Source organism: Alnus glutinosa, chromosome 7 (genome assembly GCF_958979055.1).
Source record: "Alnus glutinosa chromosome 7, dhAlnGlut1.1, whole genome shotgun sequence".
Taxonomy (NCBI): Eukaryota; Viridiplantae; Streptophyta; class Magnoliopsida; order Fagales; family Betulaceae; genus Alnus; species Alnus glutinosa.
In genome coordinates this window covers 1,788,895-1,815,677 of record NC_084892.1, presented here as the reverse complement: position 1 = coordinate 1,815,677, position 26,783 = coordinate 1,788,895, and the positions used below count along the sequence as shown (strand labels likewise).

The window sequence follows — 26,783 nt, the reverse complement described above, 5'->3', positions numbered from 1 at the left end:
TATCTGCACCATATATCTTCGTCTTGCTCTAAGCCTTCCTTGATCGACTGTATTTTATGGCTAGGATCGATGGACCTGACTTTAGCATGGCCAGCTAGCGCGCACTGGAGTGTATGGTAGGAGAGCGGTTTACGCACCTTGAGTACGAGATCAAGGCTCTTTGATAGCATGATGACTGAGTTTCTTATGTTAGTATGTTACCTAACTGTTTTTGTGTTTATTGGATGTATTTTCCTTTGTACGTAATTTGGTAAAAAAACAGGGAGAGTAGTTTTGGGGACAAAATATAGTCATCAGGAGTAGTGGAGCAGTGATATATATATATATATATATATATATATAGATAGTTTTTCCCAAGCTTGGATGATCAATAATGCATCTTCACATGTTCTATCTTTTATTTAAGTTTTCTAATATAGTTGGCTTTCACAAAGAGTCACATAGTAATCGCGTAAAAAGAGGTCTTGGAAAACCTTATTTCAAGGACATCACTTGAAACAAGAATTATTTTATTATAATATTTTTCATATTTCTAAAAGCTAGCTACAATTCTTAAAAAAACTCTTTTTGATCGAATAAATTTATATTTCAAGGGTTTCAAGCTATTTAATTGTACTAACGATTGATCAATGATTTTATTTGATGTCCAAATAAGATAATTTATAGTGTGAGAACTATATATATGATGGCTAAGAAATGTTTGATAAAATTTCAAGTTGGTGACAATGGAATTGATTATTCTTAAGTATATATACTCGAAGTACATGGAAGTGACCCTACCCCTTTTTCTTTCGCTCCCACTCCACTATCAACCAACCTTCAACCCTTTCAACTTGATCGACACAACGAAATGACTTATATCCATCGTTGCCTTGAAATCACATGCACTTGAAGAGTGTGGGTTAATTAGTACGAAATATAGAGTTTTGTATTTCAAACACTTTTCTTAGATGCCTTTTTAATGACCGATCGAGATCATCCTATAAATTATCCCAACAAAATTAATTGCCATTGTTAGGATAAAGTGCGCTAATCTTTTAATTTGTTATGGGAAATTGAAACTTTTTGGCATCAAATATGCACCATGTGTAGTAGACTGCTATGAAGGGATAATGAAGAAGCCTTAAATATCTATATCTATAATATAGATGAGCTCTGAGTTTGGTAAAATTTTTCACAATATATGCGATCTCATATAATATTGTAGAAGAATATTAGTAAATAGCAACAAATGGTAGTTTTGAATGGGCCTAATGGCAGAAATTAAAGTTTGAAGGTGTTTTTGCAAAGGAGATGTCAGTTTAGGGGGGTCAAGCATAGTTTTTCTGTTTTATTATTATTCTCCATCACATTATCAATTGTTCTCCATTCCCTGTATATACATAGCTTGTCTCACTTCTTGAATTTGTATTGGCGGGTTCAAGGTGACTAAGATGGCATTGTCGGAGCAGGGATCTTGAATAGTAGATTGTATGGATAACAATTATTAGTTTATTGTTTGTTTATTTATGTCTCTCTTGAGTTAAAAAAATATTGATGTATTTGTAAATATTGATGTACAAATACTTTTACTTGATTTTGTTTGTAAATATTGATGTACAAATACTTTTACCATGCAGAAGGAAAGACAGTCACGGTGAAAACTAATTACAAAGCAACCAATAATTAAAGCCTAATTACATTCTCCGATATAATTAAATTCTAGTCCTAACTGATCAGATCGAGGAGAATATCAAATAATGCATTAATAATAATATTTATGAATCTATCCCTACAGATTCTAGAGTTTCTCAAGTCAAATAACATACATACACAACAGCTACCCAATTTTTAAGTTTTAGTTTCGGGAGATTTAACTGTTTAGTTGAAAATGTATTAAGCCTTGATCACATGTGTTGGTACAGTTTTCAATTTGTGATTTGTCAACTTTCAATTGGCTTCTTTCAAGATCTGCTGATAACAAAGACTTGTCGGGTGTGCCGACGGAGTCTTACTCCAATACCTAAGTTAGTAGACAATTTCAGAGAATATTGAACATAAATCAGATAAATTCAGCATAGTGTGATACCTAGTTGCAGTCTATTTATAGGCACATAGGTGCGGTTGTAACTTTTAGAGGGTCCCGAACTTCCCGGGATCCACGATCTCTTCAGGAAGGTAGTGACCCATGATCTCCTCAGAGAGAAAACGCTTTTTTGGGATCACTATCTCTTAAGAAGAGAGTGCTTCATGTACCTCGGATCTTCCGGAGTCCACGATCCCCTCAAGGTGGTTAAGTGTCCCGAATATTTATCAGTCCGAGACCAACCAGATAGGGGCACTCTGCATGTTCTTCTCGAATTCCCGGGTGCATACCTTTCCAAGATAGAATACATCCCTAGATTGGGCATGTATACAAGATTCTTCAATAATCTTATGAGATTCTTATGATCGATTGGACTTCTTTGAGACGGTCAAATTGACTGGACCCAGAATTCTATCATGGGCTCACTTGGGCTTTAGAAAATATAATTAACATGTATTACCATATTAATGTGTAAAAAATTTGTAATAATAAAAGTTGTAATATTCCTAACAATTCTCTTTCAAATTTATCATAATTAAGAAAAAAAATGTTTAAGTGGGCATTGAAATTTCACATTTTATCAAACTCTTCCTTAAAATTTAAAAATTTGAAATGACTTCTTAAAGTTAGAAAGGTATAATTTACACACAAAAAAAAAAAGTTAGAAAGGTATCGGTTGAATTTTTAAAGATAATATAAGTAACATCCAAGAGCACTAGCAGCAGATACCCAACCATTTTTCCTAATTTAGGGAAAATTTAGGGAACCAAACTACTTTTTGATTCCCTATAAAAAAACACCCCACAATAGATTCCCTTAATTTTCCCTATATCAATTAAATACTATTTTTTACTCTTATTTTATTCTTCCTTTTTTTTATTTATTTATTTATTTATTTTTTATTTTATTCTCTGTCTTGCTCTCTCCTTCTCCGTCCTCTCTCTCTCAAAACCCACCAACTTCGATGACAATGCCATTTCGCCAGCCATAATCTTCGCGAATCGGAGTTGTATCTCCCCAGTCAACCAGTGGGTCTCCGACTGGACACGTTCACTACGCAATTTCGGGTCGGGTCGATGACGATCTAGGTCAGGGTCAAGTTCTCCTCGAGGGTCTTGAGCCACGCTTCACCCTCTCCGACATGTCGTATTGGCATTCAAACAGACTCTTTCTCGTCAAGTAGCTCAACCCAAAAAGGCGAGAAGAGGAACCAGGCAGTGTCGATTTTGGACTCTTGGACTTTGGAGAAGATAAGCCGCACCCAATATCCCATTTTCCAGTTCCACCCCCAACCCATCAGGATTGTCGTCTCCTCCGTCCTCCTCGGGATCGCCGTCTTCATCTGCTTCCAGCGTCGGAGAGGTAGTGAGTCCACCGACTACAAGATGCGTACTAATTTTTCGCCAACCCATCTCCCTGCTTCATCTGCTTCAGGACGCGTGAGAGCCATAGAGGAGAAAGGAGAGAGGATTTTATTTTTTATTTTTTTATATTAAAATAAGGTATTGGGTAGCACTGTAGCTACCCATTGATGGAGACCTATAATAGGGTAATTGCTGTGGTTTGTTTTTTTGTAACTTTTTACAAATTTTTCCTATTTTAGAGAAAGGAACCACTTATAGGGCATCTGCTACTAGTGCTCTAAGAAGACACTCAGCTACCTTATCTCATACGATTGTCGACGGTGCTTTGAAAAATGTGTAGCCACCTTGTACAGCAAAACGTAATAGTGACTTCTTTTATATAATAACATATCTATATATATTTTATAGATACATATTTAAATATAAGTTAATTGTACGATCATATCAAGGAAACATAATCGACTGAAAATATGGCCCAATTTTTCTTCTTTCTTTTTTATTTTGGGTTTTATTTTTTCAAGGGCCACATGCTAAAAGGAACCTCTGATCGACCTAGCTAGACACATAAAAAATCTGAGGGGTGATTTATGCACAATAAAAGTGTGCACAATTGCACAACAAGACACATGGGTAGAATTCATGCATGTGAGACTTACATACATGAGTCCCACCTATATATCTTATTGTGCACAAGTTGTGCACACTTTTATTGTGCAAGAATGTTTACCCTAAAAATCCTCGATGTCGAGAGAGATTTGATATTTCATAAATAACTCGGTGAGTGTTTTCTAAGAAGGGCTTGGCTTGGAAGAAGAAAATGAAATATGATCAATTGCGCTGGTAGTAATTAATAGATCGACTTTCATTCTAGTTCTTGATGACTTCCAGCAACTTTCGGTGATAGTTCGATCAAAGTTCAGGCAAAGTCCAGCGATGGCCGGGCAAATTTCGACGATTTAAAAATGAGAAGTTCAAACTTGAAAAATGATTTATCGTTTTAAGAAATGAAAACCATTTTACGAAAGTTAAAGAAGCTTTTCTTGATTTGACTATTATTTTTCATTGCACCAAACAATAAAAAAAAAATACAAAAATATATTTTCTAAACATTATTTTACGTCGAAACAAAACATAGCCTCATAGTAAGTAATTTCACTAATCTTATAAATTTGAGGGATGCAAATGCAGCAATTTAATACTATAATTGAGAGTTGCATCACAAAACAGTGATAGTAAATTTGCATTGCTTTAACTAATGAAACCATAACGCGTCAAAATAAGTCCGCCAACCGGCCGGTAGGTTTAGATGCTACCTTGCAAGCATGTTTGGACTCATTTTATTTGCAAATCCTATTTAACTGTAGCATAAAACTTTAACCTATATCCATCTGGACAAGCATGGCCGCATGGGATTGGTTCGTGCTGACCAACATACGTGAGAAAAAATGGAAATGATTTATTTTAGGGGTAATTACCTTTTCCCCCCATCAACTACCAGTCATTGTCAACATGCCCCCATGAACTGACACTTCGACCAAAAGAGAGCATCCAACTACCAACTTTACACACTTTGCCCCCTTCCATCAATGAATTCCGTTAACTTGGACGGAATATTCCATTTTTGGGCGTTAATTTTGGTTTAAAGACCAAAATGCCCTCCAACAGTAATTAATAAAAAAAAATATTAAAATTAATATGTTTAAAAAAGTTGAGGGTATTTATGTCTTTTTACGAATTAAACTGACGGAAGGGGGCAAAGTGTGTAAAGTTGGTAGTTTGATACTCTCTTTTGGTCGAGGTGTCAGATCATGGGGGCATGTTGACAATGGCTGGTAGTTGATGGGGGAAAAAGGTAATTACCCCTTTATTTTATGGTTTAAATTTGGTTTTGTTGTATTTTACGGTGTATATTGTGTCATTTTGTTTAAAATTACAAATGTAAAATTTAATTTGGATAATAAAATGTAATTTTAATAAAATTTTTAAATTTATTATTTCTTATAAGTTTAAGCTTTTGGGATAAGTTGATTTCAAATGGTATCAAATATAAAAAAATTATAACAAGGCGGAGAGGAGAGTCGACCTTAGAGAGAAAAAGAAGAAAGAAGAAGAAATATGTTTGAGGAGGAGGGAGGCTCCATGCCTCCCTTTCCCCATGGTGCTTCTCTCTTAGTCATTTTAATGCTATGAAGGTTTTTGGTTTTCCCCCTGACTTAGATCCAATGGAACTTTCGTTTTCCTAGTCATTTTAAGGTTATGGAGTTTTTGTTCTCTTAGTCCTTCTAAGGATATGGAGCTTTGGGTCTCATTATATGGCTATGGAGCTTTATGTTTTTTCTTGTTTTTGGTTTATTCAGGCAGGAAGGCTAACACAAGATGTCTTATAGGGAAGCGGCCTCTTCGTCCGTGTCGCTTGCGAAAGTTTGGCTGAGCTTTCTTCTTCTACATCTACTATTGAAGCCAGATCTATGTTTTTCCGTCGGTTCTTGCAAGACACGCGCAGTTTCTTTTTCGACGTTGGCTTGTGTTGGGTGCTTTCTGTAGTTGGTTGGTTTTTTTTTTTAAGTAGTTTTTGAAAGTCTATCTGTTAAATTTACAGATTTTACTGGACTTTTTATGGCTTGTTAGCTAGATCAGTCATCTTTTTTTTTTTTTCTTTCTTTGTTAGGGGTGCTTTATTGTTAAAGAGTGACTCAAACTTTTGTCCTTGTAATATTTGTTTATTTGTAGACAGCATCCAAGTCAGATTTTTTTGACTTAATGTGTAGGGTGTTGATGTGCCTCTATTCACTGTATTTACCTTCGCGCCTCTTTAGATTAATGCATGGTAAATCCGATTATTTTGTTAAAAGAAAAAAAAAAAAGAAGATAAAGGTCCCAAATTTAAATTTAAACCTTATTTTTGTTATTTATCTCATATTTAACACGTTAATTTAGTTTCAATAAAATAGTATGAAATATGAATAGGGATCAGCCTATTTTTTTTTTCTTGAAAAAAAAAATGGAGGTCGGTGGGCATGAGCATGATGCTTTATTGCTTTCTAGGGATTCGCAATTGGATTTAGGTTTTAAACGAATTAGGATCCCCTCAAATTTTTTTGTCCAAATTTAAAAGAAATGAAAATAATTCAGTAATGCGACACATAAAAAATTGATTTCAAGAAACACCTGGGCCGATGTAGATTTAATTTAGAGCGAATTTCTACCGGCCATCGGCCTATTAATAATTAGGAACTCCCTGATTGTCAGTTGTCACCCCCCTTAAATGATACTTTAAGGAATTCTTTTCTCGAGTTGTGATTGGTGCACAACAAGATTGTACAACACAAGATATATGGGATGAAACTCATATGGTGGGTCTCATTCACATGGATCTCACCCATATATCTTGTGTTGTACAACTATATTATGCAAAAATCTTTTCTCTTTCTCTTAAACTCTTGTCACCGTGTGATCAGCAGCAGAATCAATAAATTCTCTTTCAAGATACATCAAGATATATCACTCCATTAATTCCTCCCTTGTTTTATTCGTGGCATTAATCCATAAATAATTGTTAAAATTACTTATAATTCTTGGAGAATTTCAGCGCTCTTAATTTTTGCAGCATTAGCTAGCCAAATACGTTAAAAATATGTGTCGTTAGGAATATTATAAATTTTTATTTTTATAAATTGGCAATATTATAACAATGAGCATTTCTAGCAAACACTTAATTTATATATGGTTCATGATAGCTAAATATAGTTATTATGAGCAAGTTGAGCAACTTCATCATTCCATTAGATGTTTCAAAAATATATGAAAGTTTATTCTAGCACATTTTAGTCTCTTTTTTTTTTAATTATTTCTCTTTCCCTCTCCCTTCACTTTCACAAGAAAAAGTACATAGAGAAACAATTATGTATGTCTAAATAAAGTAGAAAGAGAGATAGATAATCTGCTGGAGTTTGTATTAAAAACTGGTAGCTAAAACAGAAAAATGTGTATTTTAAGTAGCAACTACTGTTGGAGACGCTCTCTAAGAGTTTGTTAGAATGGACACATTATTACTGTACAATAAAAATATGATTTATAACTTTATATATCATTTCTCTTTGTAAAATGGTTGAGAATGTATATGTTTGATACGTGAAATGACTACCTATTACATCTTTAATTATCCTATGCAGAATTCCTCCAGCCATAGAAATACTGGAGTGGATAATTTATTCACAAACATGTCTCTTTAAATATAGTATTCCATTAGATCTGAGAGAAGGAGGGAGCATATCTGCTCCCTTTCTCTTTCTATTCCCCGCTTCTACTCTCCCCTTCTCATTCTGGTTTTTTATTTTGTTTGTAGGTATCCTCAGACTAGATCAGCAATTTTGGCATCTCTGTTATACATTTATCTATCTACCTATGTGTTGTGCCGTTCATTTCCTCCCTGGTCGCTGCTGCTGTTTACTGGTTGTGTTTTTGCTTTGAATATATAAGAGTTTTATTCTCTTTAGATCTGCCCGCATGGGTGATCTATGTGATGAAGATTAGTCAGATGTGAGGGGTTATCTCTCACGGCCGGTTTAAAAAAAATAAAAAAAAATTATAGGATATTTGGCTACCCTTGTCTTAGATTTAGTCTCCTCGGAGCAGATATGCTCTTTAACTATTTTTGTACATGGGTTAGCGGAAGATGAAAGTCATATATAGTACTTTATTGCAAGAATTTTGTTTGTATCTATGACTATGTAATTTTATAGCATGTGTCTATGATTTTGTAGACCTTTATGCTTTATGATGTAAGAGCTTTATGTTCGTGATCTTTGATCGATGAAATACTCAAATCTTTTTGTTAAAAAAAAAAAATAGTATTCCATTATTACCTCAGAAATAAATGGTAACGCCAACATCATTATTATTTTTAATCGATTGCGGCTCTCATCATGCATGAATTAGTGAATCAATGAAATAAAATATAGCATAAGTATTATGTACAGGTTGACTACTACTTTAGTGATGGGTAAGGATGGGCAAATTATTTGCCTACCGACTACTTACTGAATCGCATTTTAAGCGGTAACCGAATCGAACCGCCTTTTAATCGGTAATTTTATTCCGACTGATTAACCGAACCGACATAAAACGAAACGACGTCATTTTAGTAAGAACGAAGCGTTTGATCGTTTTTTTTTTCTTTTTTTTTTTTTTTAAAAAAAAAAATAAAACGACGTTGATTCCTCACCCATGTTAACTGAATGTTAACTGATTTAACCGATTTAACTAACCGCCTATTAACCGCTTTACCGACTTAACCGATTGTCTATTAACCGCTTTACCAACTTAACCGAAATTTGATTCCTCACCCATGTTAACCGAATGTTAACTGATTTAACCGATTTAACTAACCGCCTATTAACCGCTTTACCGACTTAACCCTCTACTGAACCAATGCTCACCCCTAGATTTTACTAGCTATATAGGCATATCCTTATATAAAGAGAACGTTATTATTTGAAATATATATATATATATATATATATATATATATATATATATATATCCATCTCCTTTTTCTTTTTTTTTTTCTTTTTTTGAAGGGAAAGTTTGTCTTTCCATTAAGAATTATCAGTACAAACAATATCCAAAACAACTGAGGGGCAAACATCAATCCACACCTGTTGACAGTACTGGGAAACAGCTAACTTAGCCAAGCAGTGAGCAGCCTTGTTCCCATCGCGCCCCACATGAGCAATTTTCCAGCAAGGAAAAGAACAAAGCAACCACCGAGTCTCCGTAACTATATTCCAGTAAGAAACACAGCATTCCCATGAGTTCCCCAAAGCCAGAACCACTTCACGAGAGTCCCCTTCAATCTCAATTGAGGAGAAGCCCATTTCTCTAGCAAATTCCACAGCCCTCCTAGCCCCAATGGCTTCAGCCACAGTAGGGTTCTGAATATAGGGTAACACTGTGCACATCGCTTCCTTCACAACACCCATAGCATTTCTGGCAATGATTCCCACACCCATGAGTTTCTTCCGGACGTCCAACGCAGCGTCCCAATTAATCTTGATGGAGCCGGCAGCTGGTTTACTCCACCGAGAAAGAGCACGAGAACTCCTATTCACCCGATTTGCAGCTTCCACAAAAGATTTTCGATAATCTCCCAGCAACTCTCTGGCACCTTTCAACAAACAGGAGGGGGATGGAATTGGGCCCCCAAACACCATCGAATTCCTCCTCAGCCATATCTTGTTGGCTATGATCGCAAATAGCTCCAGCTCCCCCGTGTCCAATCTATCACAAAGATAACAGAAAATACTGAAAAAGTCGTCCTTCATCACCACACTTTTGTTGATTGATCCCCCACAAATACCCCAAACGGCTTGAGCAGTGGCACACCACCACAGTGCATGACCAGTCGTCTCAGCTTCAATTCCACACATAGGGCAATCAGGTACCGAAACTACCTTTCTTTTATATAAATTGTTCTTAGTTGGAAGTACTTCATTACAAGCTCGCCATAGGAATAGAGTTACTGACCGAGGGATCTTAATCTTCTAGAGACGTTGCCAGTAAAGGCTGGAAGGAGAGGCCGTAGACGAGCACCCCACAACCCGCGATCGGCGCTCCATCTCCAAGTGATATGCACTGCGAACCGAAAAGGTTCCCAATTTTGTTCCTGCCCAAACAAGTCTGTCCTCTTGGGACCTGGGACATATCGGTAAACTACAGATCTTCTCAACAGTCTCCTATGGGAAGATTTGCTCAATGAGAGGTATATTCCACCAGTTTATATTCCCATTGATAATTTCTGCTACCTTAGCTTCTCTGGACAGTAATCGAGCAGGGTCTTGAATTTTGTGAGTAGAAGATGTAGGAATCCACTTATCTTCCCAGATTTTAATCTTCTCCCCATTCCCTACTCTCCACATTAGACCTTCCTCCAACAAAGATCTTGCATGCCAAATACTTCTCCACGCAAACGAAGGCCTCTTCCCCAGATCTGAACCCATAAAATCAACCCCCGGATAATACTTATCTCTCATAACACGAGCTAACAGAGAATCAGGAAACTTGAGTAGACGCCAACATTGTTTAGCCAACAAAGCCACATTAAAACAATTAAGTTCCCTAAATCCCAAACCCCCAACATCCTTTTTCCGGCCCATATGCTTCCATGAAACCCAAGAAATCTTAGTAAAATTTTCTTTAAAACTCCACCAAAATTTTCTCATCATGGAGTTTATATCCTTGATCAAAGTTTTTGGAAGCCGGAAAACACTCATAGTGTAATTAGGGATAGCTTGGATAACGCTTTTCAAAAGGATTTCCTTCCCTGCATGAGTAAGGAACTTCTCCTTCCAACCATTAAGCTTTGCCCAGATTCTACCCTTAATGAAATTGAAGGAGGATTTCCTAGAGCGCCCTATTAAGGCCGGAAGCCCTAAGTACTTCTCAAATTGACTAACAGCTACAACATTCGCCTCCTGAAGAAGAACATCCTGAACCTCCTGCTTGGTATTTTTGCTAAAAAAGATTAAAGATTTGTCCTTATTAATCTTTTGTCCCGAAGCCACTTCATAAATTTCCAGAAGTTCTTGAATACACCTCCATTCTCTCAGGTTCGCTCTACAAAAAAGAATGCTATCATCAGCAAAAAACAAATGATCTACATGAACCCCCCTTCTGGAAATAGGAACACCGGAAATTCTACCTTCACTTCCAGCATTTTTGATCAAGGAACTTAAAGCCTCAGCACATAAGATAAAAAGATAAGGTGACAAAGGGTCACCTTGTCTCAATCCTCGGGAAGGGACAATATGCCCATAAGGCCGGCCATTTACCAAAATAGAATAGGTTACCATTCTAACGCACTGCATCACCAGGTTAATCCACCTGTGGGCAAAGCCAAGTTTTCGAAGCATAGCCTCCAAAAAATCCCACTCTAATCTATCATAAGCTTTAGACATATCAAGCTTTAAAGCCATATAACCTTCCTTCCCAAAGAATCTAGTAGTCATAGAATGGAGGGATTCAAAAGCTACCAAGACATTATCAGTGATTAATCTACCCGGAACAAAAGCACTTTGCTCCGGGGAAATAATATGGGGAAGGAAAATTTTCAGACGATTAGCTAAGACTTTTGAAATGATCTTATACAAAACATTGCAAAGGCTGATGGGCCGAAAATCAGTAAGATTTGAAGGAGAAGTCACCTTGGGAATTAGAACTATGTTCGTGACATTTAGGCTCGCATCAAACTGACCACCATTGAGGAACTCCAGCACTGCCTTGCACACATCCCCTCCCACCGTATCCCAATTCTTTTGATAGAAATTCGCAGGGAAGCCATCCGGACCAGGAGATTTGAGAGGAGCCATTTGAAAAAGAGCAGTCCGCACTTCCTCCTCTGTAAACGTGCTAAGGAGCCTGCTATTCATCTCGTCAGTGACCCTAGGAAGCACCTTACTAATACATTCCTCCACTCGGGAAGGGCCTTGGGAAGAGAAAATTATACTAAAATAATCCAAAAAAAATCCTGCAAATATCCCTTTTCTTCCTCCAAACCCGCCCCTGCTCATCACAAATACTCCGGATGTAGTTAATCTTCCTTTTATGCTGCGTCCATGAGTGAAAATAACCTGTATTTCGATCTCCATAACGAAGCCAATGTTGTTTAGCTCTTTGCTTCCAACGCACCTCTTCCTTTTCAAGAAGCCCTTCAATTTCCTGCTGGAGATGCTTGATTTGGCTTGCCACAGTCGGAGAATTAATATTTTGAAGAGACAGCAGATTTGCTGATTTTTCCTTAATTAGGTCCTCCATTCTACCATATTTACGGTGACTCCATCCCACTAAAGCTCTTTGGCAAGCAGACAACCGGGCCTAGACCCCTGCCATAGATCCTCCTTCTGGACAATCAGCCTCCCAGGAAGACTTTATGACATTTGTACACTCTGCATCCTGCTCCCACCAAGCTTCATATTTAAATCCCCTTCTATGTGAAGACCCCTCAGAATTTCTCCCAAAGAAAGACACTATTAACGGATTATGATCTGAGGCTCTAGCAGGCAACACCAACACTGACACTTTTGGGAAAATAGCACACCATTCAGGATTTGCCACAGCTCGGTCAAGTCTTTCTTTAGTAAACGAATGATCCATCCTTTGATTACACCAAGTAAAACGTGGGCCAATAAAACCCAAATCTCCTAGCTGACAGAATTCAAGCACTTCACGAAAAGGTTTCATCTAGGAATCCCTCTTCGTTAAAAGAACCCTCCTTCTCAGCTTGCTCCACAATTTCATTAAAGTCTCCCACACAAATCCAAGGGGCCGGTTGTAAAGAACTCAAGAACCGAAGAATAGCCCAAGATTCCTCTCTTTTGTTGCAATCCGGATGACCGTAGAAACCGGTCAATTTCCAAAGGGTCTGCCCCTCCCTATTATTAATCACTGCATGAATATGCCTACTGGAGAAATTATAAATTTCCAACTTATCGTTATCTTTCCAAAAAAGAGCCAGTCCCCCACTCCTCCCAACATGGTCCACCACAAACATATTGTCAAACTGTAGCTTAATTCTAATGCGTTCCATATACTGTTTCGAACACAATGTTTCCATTAGGAAAACAAAATTGAGCCTTCTTTCTTTCACCATTTGGTGAAGATCACGAACTGTCTGGGGGTTCCCAAGCCCCCGGCAGTTCCAACTTAATAGAATCATTGTAATTGGCGGGGCTGGGGACCAGCCACCGCCTTGACTTCATCAGTAGGATCCTCTACCTCCATTCTTCCCTTTTTCACATGCCTTTTAGTGCTCACCCCTTCTGCATATGCCACCTCATCATGCCCTCTTTTCCCCACCTGGACTATATTCTGACTTGGGCTCAAGTTTCTAGCCCTACGTGTCCACTTACGTGGAGCAACACTAACATTACTAGTATCCAGCACATCTTCCACTTCTTCTGATAGTAGAGTCATAGGGCATATGCTTTTTTGCATAGGGGTAGACCCATGTGGCAAAGCTTTTCCTTCCAAAAAGTTGATTTCTGAAGCATCCTGCCTAATTCTTTCATCCTGCTCCACCACGGGTTCCCCTCCTTTATCGCCCTGACAGATATCACCTTTGGATCCCACTAAATCTGGAAAATGACCTTCTGCCAAACCAGAATTTAATGAGACCATTAATTGCATGGGAACACTTTCCTGAATTACCCACTGGTCTTTGCCAATCTCCACTTTATCTCCCTGAAAGTTATCACCCGCTTGCTGGTCTTGTCCCAACTCCTCACTAAATTTGCTCCTGAAAGTCCGGTTTACATTAAAACTCCCCATAGTAGGTGTACTTCCTACCCTGACACATTCCTGCTTTTGCGTGGACAACTCATCTTCTCTAGTAACACTGTTCCGGACTTCCACCACCTTTCCACCACCGGTAGCTACCCCATCAAGATGAGACTTCATTTCTGGCTTCCGTCCGCCCCTCCACCCCCCTGGTGAATAACTTCCTGATGGATATCGATCATCTTCCGCCCGGAGCCACTCACCCTATGGCTTCAATGACCCCGTTACTTCCTGCCTAGCCCCCGAACTTCCACTGCATGGCATTTTATCATGAAAGATCCTTCCACAATTAAAGCAAAAATGGGGCAACTTTTCATATCTAAAAGACACCCAAACTTGCTTCCCGTTAAACTTCAAAACACGGCCACGCTCCAACGGTTTTGTTAAGTCCACTTGAACCCGCACCCTCAATCCTCGACTCCAACCCCCTCCATCCCCTGAAACTTTTACATCTTCAACCTCTCCAATAGAAGCTCCTATTTTAAGCCCCACTTCTCGGTTCATGCAAACAAGAGGCAAATCATGAATCTGAATCCAAAAGGGGGATTTAGAAAAATCCATCTGAAGAGGAGAAATATTTTCATCCACTTCCTTCAGCACAAGAACACTTCTGTCAAAAAGCCAAGGACTCCCTTCTTGAACTCTTTTCTTATCAGAAGTAGTAGAGAACTCTAACAACCAAATATTATCATATAATTCCTTGAAGACTACCTCACCTTCCATCCTCCAGAGACGAGCCATAAGAGTACATAAAGCTTCCTTCCGGATCTTCCTGTCAGACATGAGGCACCCTATAAGACAACGGCCACTTTTTAGACTTAAATCCGCTATGTCTTCCTCTGTAATTAATATTCCAGTCTGTTCCCCCTCCGAAAGTTTCATACTACCCTCCAAACTTTCTATTAACTCCTCCATTCCTTACCTTAAGACAAACGTACAACTGTCGAGGCCACAGATCAGACACTAAACAATAAAGACTAACATACACTCCTTGTTGACAAAAGCCAACCAGGGACTTCCACACACTCACCTCTTAAGCTTCCCAGGAGAGAAAACTTCAGAGAGAGGACTTGTTTTCTTTTTAAAACATATATGTATTAAATTGATATCGTTCCTAAGGAACACGTAATTTTAAAGTTTATTTATTTATTTATTTTAAATGCATTTAGTTTACCATAAAATTTTGTTCAAAAACTGTCATATAATGGTGGGGGGCTTAGCATGGATGCTATCCCCCTTTTTTTTTTTTTTTTCCTAAGCAAATAAGGAAGAGTATAATATGTTGTGACAAAAAATTAATGTCCAATTTTCACTGTCACATCATTATAATTATATGTAAATCGTATGAGAATCTTTTTCTTTTTTTGTTCAAAAACTATGTCATACAATTATGCGTAATTGTAATAAGTAGTTTGTTTTGTTCTTTTATTATAGATGTGACAATATAACAAATCACTTCTATTTGTAACTTTAACCATTTATAATCTCTTTGTATAAATGAAATACTATGATGATTTACAGTACTCCATGTACTCCAATATTACATACTTATCATTTCTTTTAAGCCAATAGTTGTTTCAAAATATTGTTTAAATGGAAATTTTAATCTAATATGTTATGAATATTGGATGATACCTCTTCTTTTATTTTTATTTATTTTTAATTTTCTTGAGCTTGGGTTATGATACCTCTTCACATGTTCTTTTATGTAAGTTTTCTAATATAGTTATAGTTAACTTTCACCAAAAGTCACATATTATTGGCATAAAAATCTATTGGAAAACCTTTATGCTCCTAGCCAAAGACATTCCTTGAACCAATATATAGTTATTTTACTAGAATATTGTCTTATATATTTCCAAAAGCTACAATTATTTTTTATAATTCTTTTTGAATAAGTTTATATTTCAAGGGTCTTAAGCTATTTAACTTTGATAACGATTCAATTTGAAATCTAAATAAGAGAATTTTTAGAGCGGGAAAAATATGATGGCTAGGAAACATATGATAAAACTTCAGCCGGTGATGATTGAGTTGATTATCCCCATAATACTCGAAGTCTATGCTAATGACCTTATCCTTCTTTCTCCTACTCCCACTCTACTACCAACTAGCCTTCAACGACCTTTTCAACTTGATCACGAGGAAATAACTTATATCCATCGTTGCCTTGAATTCACACTTAAAATGTGTGAAGCATCAAGACATATGGAGTTTTGTATTTCTACTAATCTTCTTAAATGTCTTTTTAATGACTCAATGCATCCAAAAGATTATGCCACCAGACTTTCCATTGCTACGATAAAGTGCGCTAATCTTTGTTCCCGGAAATTGAAACTTGTTGGCATCGCTCATGCAACATGTATAGTCGACTGCTATGAAAAGTTAATGAAAAAGCATTAAATATCAACATCTAGAATATATCATGAGCTCCAAGTTTGGTAAAATGTTCCCAACTACTCTCTCTCTTCAGGGATCATCATGAGTTGCTAGGCTAATCAATCGGTTAATTGGCTATGGCCAAAATATATTGTACGTCTCCATTGATCCTACCCTGTTGATCTCCATATTTCGTGCTAATCCACACTCCATATTTTTTGCTCAGAAAAAAAGAAAGAAAGAAAAAAAAGACTTCGTTCATACAAATATTGTTGTACTTTTCCTTTAACATTGTTGTCAATCCCATTCGTCAGTCAAGGAATGTCCACGTACTAGCTACTCTGTATTTGGTTTCTTATATATTTTCCAATATATACCACTGATCATGCATGCGATTTGATTTTATTGTTGTAGCTTGGACTAATCCCTTGAATAATAGGATGGGTCATAGCAACAAAACTACGTACAAAAGAAAGTTTAAGAAAAAGAAAATTCTATATTTACAAAGTCAATCATTTCATCAAGGTTTCTAGCTAGTTTAAGATTTTTTCACTACAAGATTCAAATTTCAAAGTCCCATTTTATTGTCCATATATAAATGATACCTGTTTGGGGATGACAATTGACAAGAGATCATAGCCACGATATATATTACAATCTCCACACTTTGTAAATCAGATCATTATATAGAATATATAGTTAAGATGGGTGATTGGTGCACCACTCTAGAGACATGAGATGAGTCTCACGTGAGATCTATGTGGTGGAACTCACTACATGAGACCTACTTCATGTCTCTAAGACCTTGCACAACAGTTGCACAAGAGTTATTTTTCTATAATTAATTAAAGGTCTGACTGATTGACAATCGGCAGTTACAGAAAAAAGCAGTAAAAGTTGTTTAACACACATGAACTTCTTACCAACACGTACGGTGTTGTTTGAAAGGTATTGGCACAACCTTCAATGGGACAGCTTTCCTGAGCGTTAGCCCCATCCTTTCGGCCATGTCCATCTTCACTGTCTTAAGCCCGTCGGCCAACTCCCAGTCAAACAAGTGCAGGAGAGTCCCTAGAGCCAGTGAAATCACACGGGAGGCTAGTGGCATGGCTGGGCACATGCGTCGCCCAGATCCAAAGGGTATGAACTCAAAATGGTGCCCCTTGAAATCCACCACTTTTGGCTCCAAGAACCTCTCCGGCTTGAAAACCAAAGGGTCGTCCCAAGTCTTGGGGTCTCGTCCAATCGCCCAAACGTTAACTAGGATTTGTGTTTCTTTTGGAATAGAGTAGCCGAGCATGTTGCAGGAGTCCATGGACATGTGGGGGAATAGGAAAGGGAGAGGTGGGTGTAGCCTTAGCGTTTCCTTTATGACAGCTCTGAGGTACGGGAGGTTCTCGATGTCCTTCTCTTCGAGCTTCTTGTTTGGGCTTATGGCGATCCTCAGCTCCGTCTGGACTTTTTTCAAAGTTTCAGGACTGTGGAGAAGCTCAGCCATTGCCCACTCTAGTGTGCTCGTCGTTGTGTCCGTCCCCGCCATAAACATCTCCTGAAACGTCCATAATCTCATTTTGACACCAGATGCGATATACATTTTTCGACAGTTTCTTTTTAAAAGCGAGAGAAGGAGAGAAAGACAGGAGAAAGGACGAATCCTCTTTTGACACTCTTGAGTTGTCTTAAAATAAAGCAAAACATTTTTTTTTAATGATAAAAAAGCTCGCCAAAGCAAGGCTCTTTGGACGAACTAATGCTATAAAAAGAACTAGAGTTATTTTTATGTCATCTCAAATGTTATGTGGCTTTAAAATTATCATTAGATCAAACTCCAATAATGATTATCTCAAATTCAATTGAAATTTTAAAAAGCATATGACATTTGAAAAGACATAAGAATAGAATTATTCCTTCAAACCTCACCTGTCAGAAGTACCATATACCAAATAATTTGGAAAAACTCCTAGTACATAATAAGACTCAAAATGTCTGACTCTACAACTCATCCCAAATCCGTCCTTTGACCGCTTGACTGCACCACGGTAGATATTATAAACAATACGACACTCCTCTAAATTAGGTTAGAATCTTGACATACATGTACTCTTAAAGGATGTAATTTCTCATATGCAATTTAAAACTTTTAATGAAAGATGTTACTTATCTTGTTCTAAGGACACTTGTCAATTTATTAGATGATTCTATTAAAAATGCGCGTAAGTAAAAATCACAAATTTTAAGAAAATATATTAGTCTAATATAGACTAAATTAAAGAAACTTTCTCTGACTCAATTTGGAAGAAAATTTTATCATAAATTATATATATTTCAGTGGATCTTAATTAATGGTATGGAGAGTAAAATTATATATAATATATTTTTTAAAACAAAAATTGAAAAAAATATAGATATTTTTATTTTTAAGAACTTTCGTCAATTTTAGAATATATAGTTTTAAAAGAAAACATATCATATGTGGCAACACCAAGAGATTTGCGTGGATATATGGTGTGCTAGCTGTGTGTGGAAGCTGCAAAAGATGGAAAGAAAAGATGGCTTACAAGCACTGCGACGTTGATAGCTCTTGAAGAAAGCCTTAAGGGTTCCTCCACACCATCACCACGAAACTCCAAAAGCACATCCAAGTAGTCCTTTCTCTTGATTTCTTCACCATTATGACCATTTTCCATGCTCTCCATCCTCTCTGCAATGAACCCCCCTGCGATTTCAAAGGCTCGTTCGCCATGGAACTGGGTCTTTCTTCTTATACCTTGTGGGTCAAGCCACCTAAGAATTGGCAAGAAATCCGCCACGTTTGGCTTCCCTGCCAACTCCATCACCTTGCCTGCATGGTAGAAGAACTTGGCCCCTCTCTCTGATTTGGGGTCCAGCAGGTCTTTTGAAAACATAAGGTTTCCTAAAAGATTGAAAGCCATCAAGAAGAAGAACCTCCCAACATCGATGCCGTTGGTACCAGATGCACTAGCGTCTTCTATGTACTGCACCATTTCATCGATGCACCTCCCACGAACACCTGTTTCAACATATATCAACAGTAAATTACAATGTTCTATATATAGCTAAAAGTTTATCAAAAATAAACATCGATCATGACTTGAAGGAATACCAGTACCTCTCATGGCTTCCAGACGGCTTGAGACGAAAAACTCCGAGGTGCACAAGCGCCTCAACATTCGCCAGTGAGATCCATATTGAGCAGTAATGATGGAACCCTCATTGCCATAGTCCCCCTTCAAGGCCTCGTAGATCTTCCTACCGGCAAGAACCACATCATGGTTCTTGAACATGTCTCGGGCCACTTCTTTGGACGAGATGACCACCGTGCTCATTGACCCTAGCCAAAGGGTCATGATGGGACCGTGCCGTCGAGCCAGCTTTGCAAAGGACTCGTGGGGTGCCCAACCCAACTGGAAAATGTTTCCAACCACTGGCCACGATCTAGGCCCTGGTGGGAGCTGATCACCTTGCTCCTCCAATCGAACGTGTCGGTCGCGGCGCTGTATAATTATTACCCATGCAACCCATAGCAATAGAGCTAGAATCAACCCCAGAGCCTCGTACTCCATGTTCTAATTATGTTGGGTTTTTTGGTTTGTTTGCTGGCTTGCAATTACTCTAGCTCCGGGGTCGGTTTTTATAGCGATTAATTCTGTCGCCTAGATAATGTGACAAATCTTGCGGAAAAAAATTGACAAAGTATCGTATAAAGCAATATTCTTCTTTGCAAGGACCCTTGGATAAGATATCATGGGTCTCTATTTATATAAAATTTTATATTTAAATTAGAATAACTTTACTTATAATCTTAATCTTTTATCACTTTTTAAATAAGATACTCAAATCTTAAAAAGTTTCAATTTAGGGTATCAATTTTTTAATTTTTGTCAATTTCAACCATCTGTTAAAATTTTTCATTAAATTCTATTAACATTTCTAAAATAGTCATGTGTTTTGTTTTAAAAAAAATTATAACTTTTTTTTTAAAGATTTAGGCATGAGTATTTTTGTAAATTCTATTAAATTCTGACCAACACCTAAATTCTTACAAATTTTTTTTTTCTTTTCCTAAAAAAAGGAGGGTTATTTAGGAAATTTTTATAGGGTGGAGAGTTGAAATTGAAAAAAATTGAAAGATAAAAGATTGATACCTTATATTGATACTTTTTAAAGTTTAAGTACTTTATTTCAAAAGTGATAAAAGATTAGGGCTTATAAGTGAAGTTTTGGCCCAGTAATAGATCCGCTACTGTGTACGATTTTAACAAGATTTTTCTTGAATCTAATTGGATTTGGATCTCCAGCAATTTGCCATTTCGATAGTTAAAGTGGGATCGATACACATGCCCAAAAATGTCAGCGGATTACTCGAGACTTACTTGAAGATTTGAATCTAATAAGACCTATTTCACATTTGTTGTCCAGATTACTATCTAGTAAATCGGGCAGAAAAATTCCGAAAATCTCTATCCGACCCAGCTACAAATTAATGTTTGACTTTTTTTTTTTTTTTTTTTCTCAACTAAAATTCGGAAAATGTATTATAGTTTTTAACTTTCTAGCACAATATCCTTACAAGCTTATATCTTAATAATAAAAAAAAGTTAAGTAATAAAATTTGATAGGTAAATTTCATTATTTAGTTACAAATGTTACAAGTGCCACATGTACTACCCTATCAATTTGTAAGAGACTTGTAGTAATAGCTGTAAAAGATTCTTACAATTTTAGAGTTACTAATTAACATGTGAGTAATTTGACCATCATATCCCATAAAAAGAGGGCACGTCTCCGAGTCATTCAATAAGCTAACTTACATCATATAGATTCTTCAGGGCGTGGTTTACAGGGATGAGGAATGCTGAAAATGGACTAGATGCATCAAACAAGACAGGTCCCTTGAGCATATTTGCCTAGTACTTATGAATTCGAGACTTGATGTTGAAAAAAAAAAAATATGAATGAATCCTGAAGGGAGGTGTTTATTTGTTCATTAAATTTAGTTGGGAGCTAGAAACAGGAAATGAAACTCCATCTTCTATTTATGATAATGTCTTTGTGTGTTTGTGGGTTTAAGTGTCTATACGATTACTTAAAATATAATTAGGACTCTATGTTTGCCCATCTTTTTGCGAATTTTCTTTTTTCTAATCTTCCAAGACACTAGTGCTTGTCTCCAAAATATATGCTTATTAGAGGCGCTATGGGATGATTTTTTTTTTTTTTTTTTGAAGCACACATCTTAGCATCGCTATAGCTGCTCAGATTTACCCAGGTAGAGTGGTTTTGGGTGTTTAATTTGAAGCTTTTCCTAACCCAGCACAAAGTTGAAAAGTTTCGTACTTGCTTAAAGTGCAAAAAAAAAAAAAAAAAAAAAAAAAAAAAAAAGAACCTGGGCAATACACGGAGACCAGTGCTAATACTTGGCCTAGTTTATATATTATTAAGTATCTGGATTAATTTGGGACAGGAAGATGGATTGCAATCCAAGAATACGACTGCTATGCCATAATGGAATTTCAATTTTTAATAGATCCGATTGGATCCCATTATTATATTAATCCACCACCTTTGGCTTTGAGCATGCTCTCAAAAAATCAACTGTTGTAATTATTGACCGAAGATGTTAAAAGCAATTAAGTACGTACCGGCCGGCACACATACGTGACATTAATAGTTTTGAAAATATACCTCTAGGCTTTTGACTTCTTGGGAGGGCGCCGGCAGTTAATTAAGGGCCTCTCTACCCTGAAGCTTTGGTTAAATTAATATTTGCTGCTCTCTCATTCAAAAGAAAAGTTGGCATCTGTCCTTCCTCTTCGACTAGCTTGCTTCACTTCATTTGTCCCTCCTCTAATCTTTTGCCTCCTAAAACACCCCGGAAGTTTAAAACAAAAATAAAAAAAGACTGCTTTTTGATTTTGCCTCGATCGTGTCCTTTAACGAAGTAGATCGAATTATATGAAAACGAGGTGAAAAGTCATCCTTTAAGGGTTTGTGTTTGGAACGACTTTAAGGTGTATAATTGGAGGAAAATCTGAACCTCCTCCCTCCTCTCTCGTCTATCATATATTTCTAAGATTCTTACCGGTTAGTTTGGCAAACCATTTTAAATCTCTATCTATTTATTTTCACTTCTCTAAAAAAATCAAGTAAAAAACATTCTAATTTTTTTACATTTGGTATGTCACATCAATAATGTTTTATTACTATTCCAATAAAAAAACTTATTACAAAACAAAACTTTTTCACCTTTTTATAGATCTTTTTCAAATTTTATATCACATCAATCACTTTTTACTACTATTCAAACAAATATTCCACAACACAATTACTTACCTAATAAACTCGTACAATTTTAGATTTACTAATTAACATGGCAGTAATTTGACCACATATACAATAAAAAGAGGACACGTACGTTTCCAAATCATTCAATAAGCTAACTTGCATCATATACATGCTATGCTAGACTACCGGCCAATCTAAATTTTAAAAACAATACTTAAAAAAAAAAAAAAAAACTGGCCAGTCTAATTTTTTTTTTTTGTTTTTTTTTGTGTCGTTTACAACAAGCGACATTAATTTTTGAGTTAGCATCTTTTCTTTAAAAACGACATAATTTTTACGTCCTTTACTTTTAAAAGACACAAAATTTAAAAATTTAGCGTCATTTTTCTATAAACGTCATGAACTAAATAAATTAGAACGTTTCGAACAACAAATGACATGAATAAAAACGTGAATTTACGTCCCTTCTTAAAAAATGACGTGAATTCACATCACTCTTAAAAGAGATGTGGATTCACGTCGTTTATTTGGAAAACGACGTGAATTATTTACGTCCTTCAATATAAAGGACAGGAATTCAGGTCGTTTGTTTAGCAAACGACGTGAATTCACGTCACTTTGAAAGCGTCATAATTTCACGTTCTTTCTATAAAAGGACGCCCGCGTTGCTTTCCCACGTTCACAGCACGTACAATCCCTTTAATTTAGTAAATATTCACTAGTAGTCTACTTCTAGTTAGGTTATTCACAATCTCCCCAACTCTCTCTCACTTTTCACAAGCTCGCACAATCTCTCACAAACTCCATCTAGGATCGTCTCTTTCACAGCTCAAGGGCGTACCGCGTCTATCCATCTCTAGCCGGCAGCCGCTCTCTTCGTCACTCTAGAGGATAACATTTTGCAGGTAACCCTCGATCTCTTCTCTCCCATTTGTTAATTCCCCTATTTTTGTTCTGGGATTGAAAACCCATTGTTTTCCTTATGAAAAGGAAAAAAATCAGTAAATCCCAAGTCGTCGAGGGCGATGGTTTAAAAACAGAGGCATTAGCCACGTTATGATTGCGCAATATATATGGCAATGTCCAGAGCAAACAGAAATCTAAGGCAAGGTGGTTTGGCCTATGGTAAGTATTCTGTAGAGAATTTTACCCACATTTTTAAACATATATTTTAGTAGGAGTTGAAAATTCAGACCAGTTATACAATACTATTGGAAATAGAAGCTGTAGACTTTGTAAGATGGAAAATAGATTTGTATATAAATAATTTTTACCAAAAATTGGCCCCCACTATAACCATTATCATCGAGACAGAAAAATAGAACAAAAAGAACAAATTTCTACTTTTGCTTCAACTCTGAAATTCACACTGCTGCTTCCTTTATGTCTAGAACCTGTTGTCTTTTTTTGAATCAGTTTGTGGTCTTCCAGTGAGTGATTTTTGGATTAATTTGTCAAATTGTCATGAGAAAATCCCATAGAGAATTTTGCCTATCATATGTTTGATGAAATGTTTGCAAACAAGACGCAATGGGAAAGATTTGCATATCATATGTTCAACTGAGTAGGAAGGAGGATACTTTGTTTATTGGATCTGGGTTGGAGTTTCAGACTTGAAAATTGCTAATCCGTCTCTTTTTTCATGAATATCTGAATATCATGTTTGTGCAAAAATTCTGCAGCTAGCAGAGATTCGAGAAACCTCTTGGCCTACATATTTTATTAGAATGTGTGGAAATGTTTCTTGGCCTACATATATTATTAGTAATATATGCACTAGTTGTAGTACATGTCGTGAAGGAGACAGAAGTAGCAGGGAATGTTTCTTATCCCGGAGACTAGAGACATGCATTATGTTTCTGGTCCATGAACTCATGTTTTTCTCATAATATCAGTTATTAAAGTTAAGAGGGGTTTTCTTAACCAATAATCTCTCAAGGTGACTTGTTCAAATTCAAAAGGTAGACTTAGACAAAAAGACACCAAAAGAGGGATTAAAGAGAGGTAAATGATACTATAACTTTAAATTAATTAATATTGCTAGTACCCCTCATGTTTGGAATTTTGTTGTCATTTGATCATCTACCGTTTTATGTTATATTAAAGCACTAGAGTAGGTTAGTCCATTGGTTGAAGTGTACCTTCTGATTCATTTTTGTTCCTTGTGTTTTCACATGCTAATTAAGAAACCATTTGTTTTTCTTTTTCTTTTCTTTTTTCTATGAATAAGATTCACTTTACTAACCAACAAATCAGAGTACAAACAAACTCTATATAAAATTGGAACTTAATTAGCTTAAAACAATAGCACAACTCAAACTCTAAATATCTACTATTTACGCTACAACCAAGACCAGCCCAACTACACCAAACCAACTTTTTTTAGCTGAATTGGTTTTGATTTGTTGTTTGTTAAGTTATGTGCGTAGTGCTTCTTGCATCTATGTGAAGTTCTCATCACGTACGTAAGGAAGTACTGTAAATAGTTTCCTTTAATTTCTAGCCAACAATTATCATGATTTTGAGAAACAAATTAAGAGGAGGGGAATGAAATAGTACTCATTCAACCCCTTAATTAATTCCCTCATCTCGATCTCAACAAGTTTGCATTTTGCTCTTGTTCTAGTATGTGCATGTATAGCCATTGCCCACATGGAACTAGAAATAAATAGAAAGGAAAGTAAGGGAGCTTCTTCCTGTTTTATTAAAATTACTGTGCCTGAGTTTTCTTTCTTCGATTTTGATAACAGATAGGTTATGCAATTTGTCTTCTGGTCTATTTTTTCACTTTTACAGTTCTAGCTCTTCTTGGTTTAGGTTAAGTACTTGTTGTTTATGAAACCTGGAAGCAATTACCCTTTTCCGTTTACTCGTTTCTTTGTGGGCTTGAAGCAATATTCATTAGATGAACTACAGAGATTTGAAGATTGTTTGTTTATACTTGTTCCACCCATGCATAGGCATCAAAACCAAAATGTTCCTTAGAACACACAGACAAATTAAAACGCTTACAATGGTTGTATGAAATAAAGATAGTGTCCATATATGTTAAGTTTGATGTCTAGTTGTAATGTTTTGACTACTAGTACTAATTTATTTGACTACTATATGGATGACCCTAACATTTTGTTCCCCTGATTGTAGGATTTAGAGCAATTGTTGAATTTCAATGGTGCAGAACAAGGCTTATATATATACAACATGATGTCAAGCAGAACATGCAATATGATGTTTTTTTTTTTTTTGTTTTTTTTTGTTTTTTTTTTTTTAAAGTATTTTGTGATTAAGGAATTGAAGCAATGGTACTACGAGTACATTGCTTTTAGGTGTTTGCTTATTTTGAAACAATGGTACTATGCATTGCTTTTAGTTGTTTGCTTATTTTGAAACAATGGTGCAATATATATATGACTACATTGTTGGCAATCTAATGATATATAGTATTTTGCCTATATGATTTTGTTTTCGATTAAGTTATTTTGCAGATGTTTTATGAGGTAAAAACAGATTTAAAAAATGAGGAAATTTCATATGATAATCAATTTGTTTTTATTTTTTTAAAAACAATTAGTTTGTAGAATGTTTATGACTTTTATCGAGTAAACGACATAATTTTGTGACACTTACCCAAAAAATGACATAAAATTTTAACGTCCTTTATACATTAGGCGTCACCAAATAATGACGTTTCATACATAAGTGTCATAAAATTATAAGCTACTTTATACCCTAGGTGTCACAAAATAATGACGTTTACTGTGTAAGTGTCACAAAAAAATGCGTCATTTACAAAAAAGCGACATTATTTATAATTTATGACGCTTACAGAAAAAATGTCATTAAAAAATAATTTATGACGCTTGCGGAAGAAGCGTCATGAATTTATGATGCTTCCGAAAGAAGTGTCGTGAAAAAAATTTCCAGACCTGTGAGCGGCAACACTTAGCAAACGACGCAGAATAAATGACACCAAGTGATTGGTGACGGTTTTTTGGTGAATAGTGACGTTTAAAAAGCGTCGCCAAAGGCCGGTTTTTTTGTAGTATATATCATGGGTCTCTATTTATATAAATTTTTATATTTAAATTAGAAGAACTTCACTTATAATCTTGATCTTTTATCACTTTTGAAATAAGATACTCAAATTTTAAAAAGTTTCAATTTAGGGTATCAATTTTTCAGTTTTTGTCAATTTCAACCATCTGTTAAAATTTTCCATTAAATTCTATTAAAATTTCTAAAATACTCATGTGTTTTGCTTTTAAAAAAATTATAACTTTTTTTTCAAAGATTTAGGTATGAGTATTTTTGTAAATTCTATTAAATTCTGACCATCA

At 36.1% G+C, this 26,783-nt stretch overlaps 2 protein-coding genes and 1 long non-coding RNA gene across 3 annotated transcripts; 1 reads left to right on the top strand and 2 right to left on the bottom strand.

The window, feature by feature from the left end:
* Window positions 1-13,965: 13,965 nt before the first annotated feature.
* Window positions 13,966-14,676, bottom strand: LOC133872604 (uncharacterized). The gene has a single exon (XM_062310173.1). It carries the CDS (start codon window positions 14,674-14,676, stop codon window positions 13,966-13,968), a length of 711 nt encoding a protein of 236 aa, XP_062166157.1.
* A 2,028-nt stretch (window positions 14,677-16,704) lies between these two features.
* LOC133873910 (iridoid oxidase-like) lies at window positions 16,705-19,855 on the bottom strand. The gene is made up of 3 exons (XM_062311713.1): window positions 19,271-19,855; window positions 18,699-19,171; window positions 16,705-17,689 (listed from the first exon to the last, which is right to left on the bottom strand). Exons 1-3 carry the CDS (start codon window positions 19,722-19,724, stop codon window positions 17,060-17,062), a joined length of 1,557 nt encoding a protein of 518 aa, XP_062167697.1. The 5' UTR covers window positions 19,725-19,855; the 3' UTR covers window positions 16,705-17,059.
* A 3,281-nt stretch (window positions 19,856-23,136) lies between these two features.
* On the top strand, window positions 23,137-25,884 carry LOC133874376 (uncharacterized). The gene is made up of 3 exons (XR_009901255.1): window positions 23,137-23,351; window positions 23,437-23,571; window positions 25,591-25,884. It is a non-coding gene; the product is annotated as an uncharacterized LOC133874376 (long non-coding RNA).
* The last annotated feature ends 899 nt before the right edge of the window (window positions 25,885-26,783 follow it).

Excerpts from the sequence above, each read along its gene's own strand:
- LOC133872604 (XM_062310173.1), bottom strand. The coding sequence starts at position 14,676 with ATGGAGGAGTTAATAGAAAGTTTGGAGGGTAGTATGAAACTTTCGGAG.
- LOC133873910 (XM_062311713.1), bottom strand. The coding sequence starts at position 19,724 with ATGGAGTACGAGGCTCTGGGGTTGATTCTAGCTCTATTGCTATGGGTT. Across the intron at positions 19,172-19,270 it reads CCGTCTGGAAGCCATGAGAG|GTGTTCGTGGGAGGTGCATC; the intron begins GTACTGGTATTC and ends ATGTTGAAACAG. Across the intron at positions 17,690-18,698 it reads CTATCAACGTCGCAGTGCTT|GAGATGTTTATGGCGGGGAC; the intron begins GTAAGCCATCTT and ends TGGACGTTTCAG.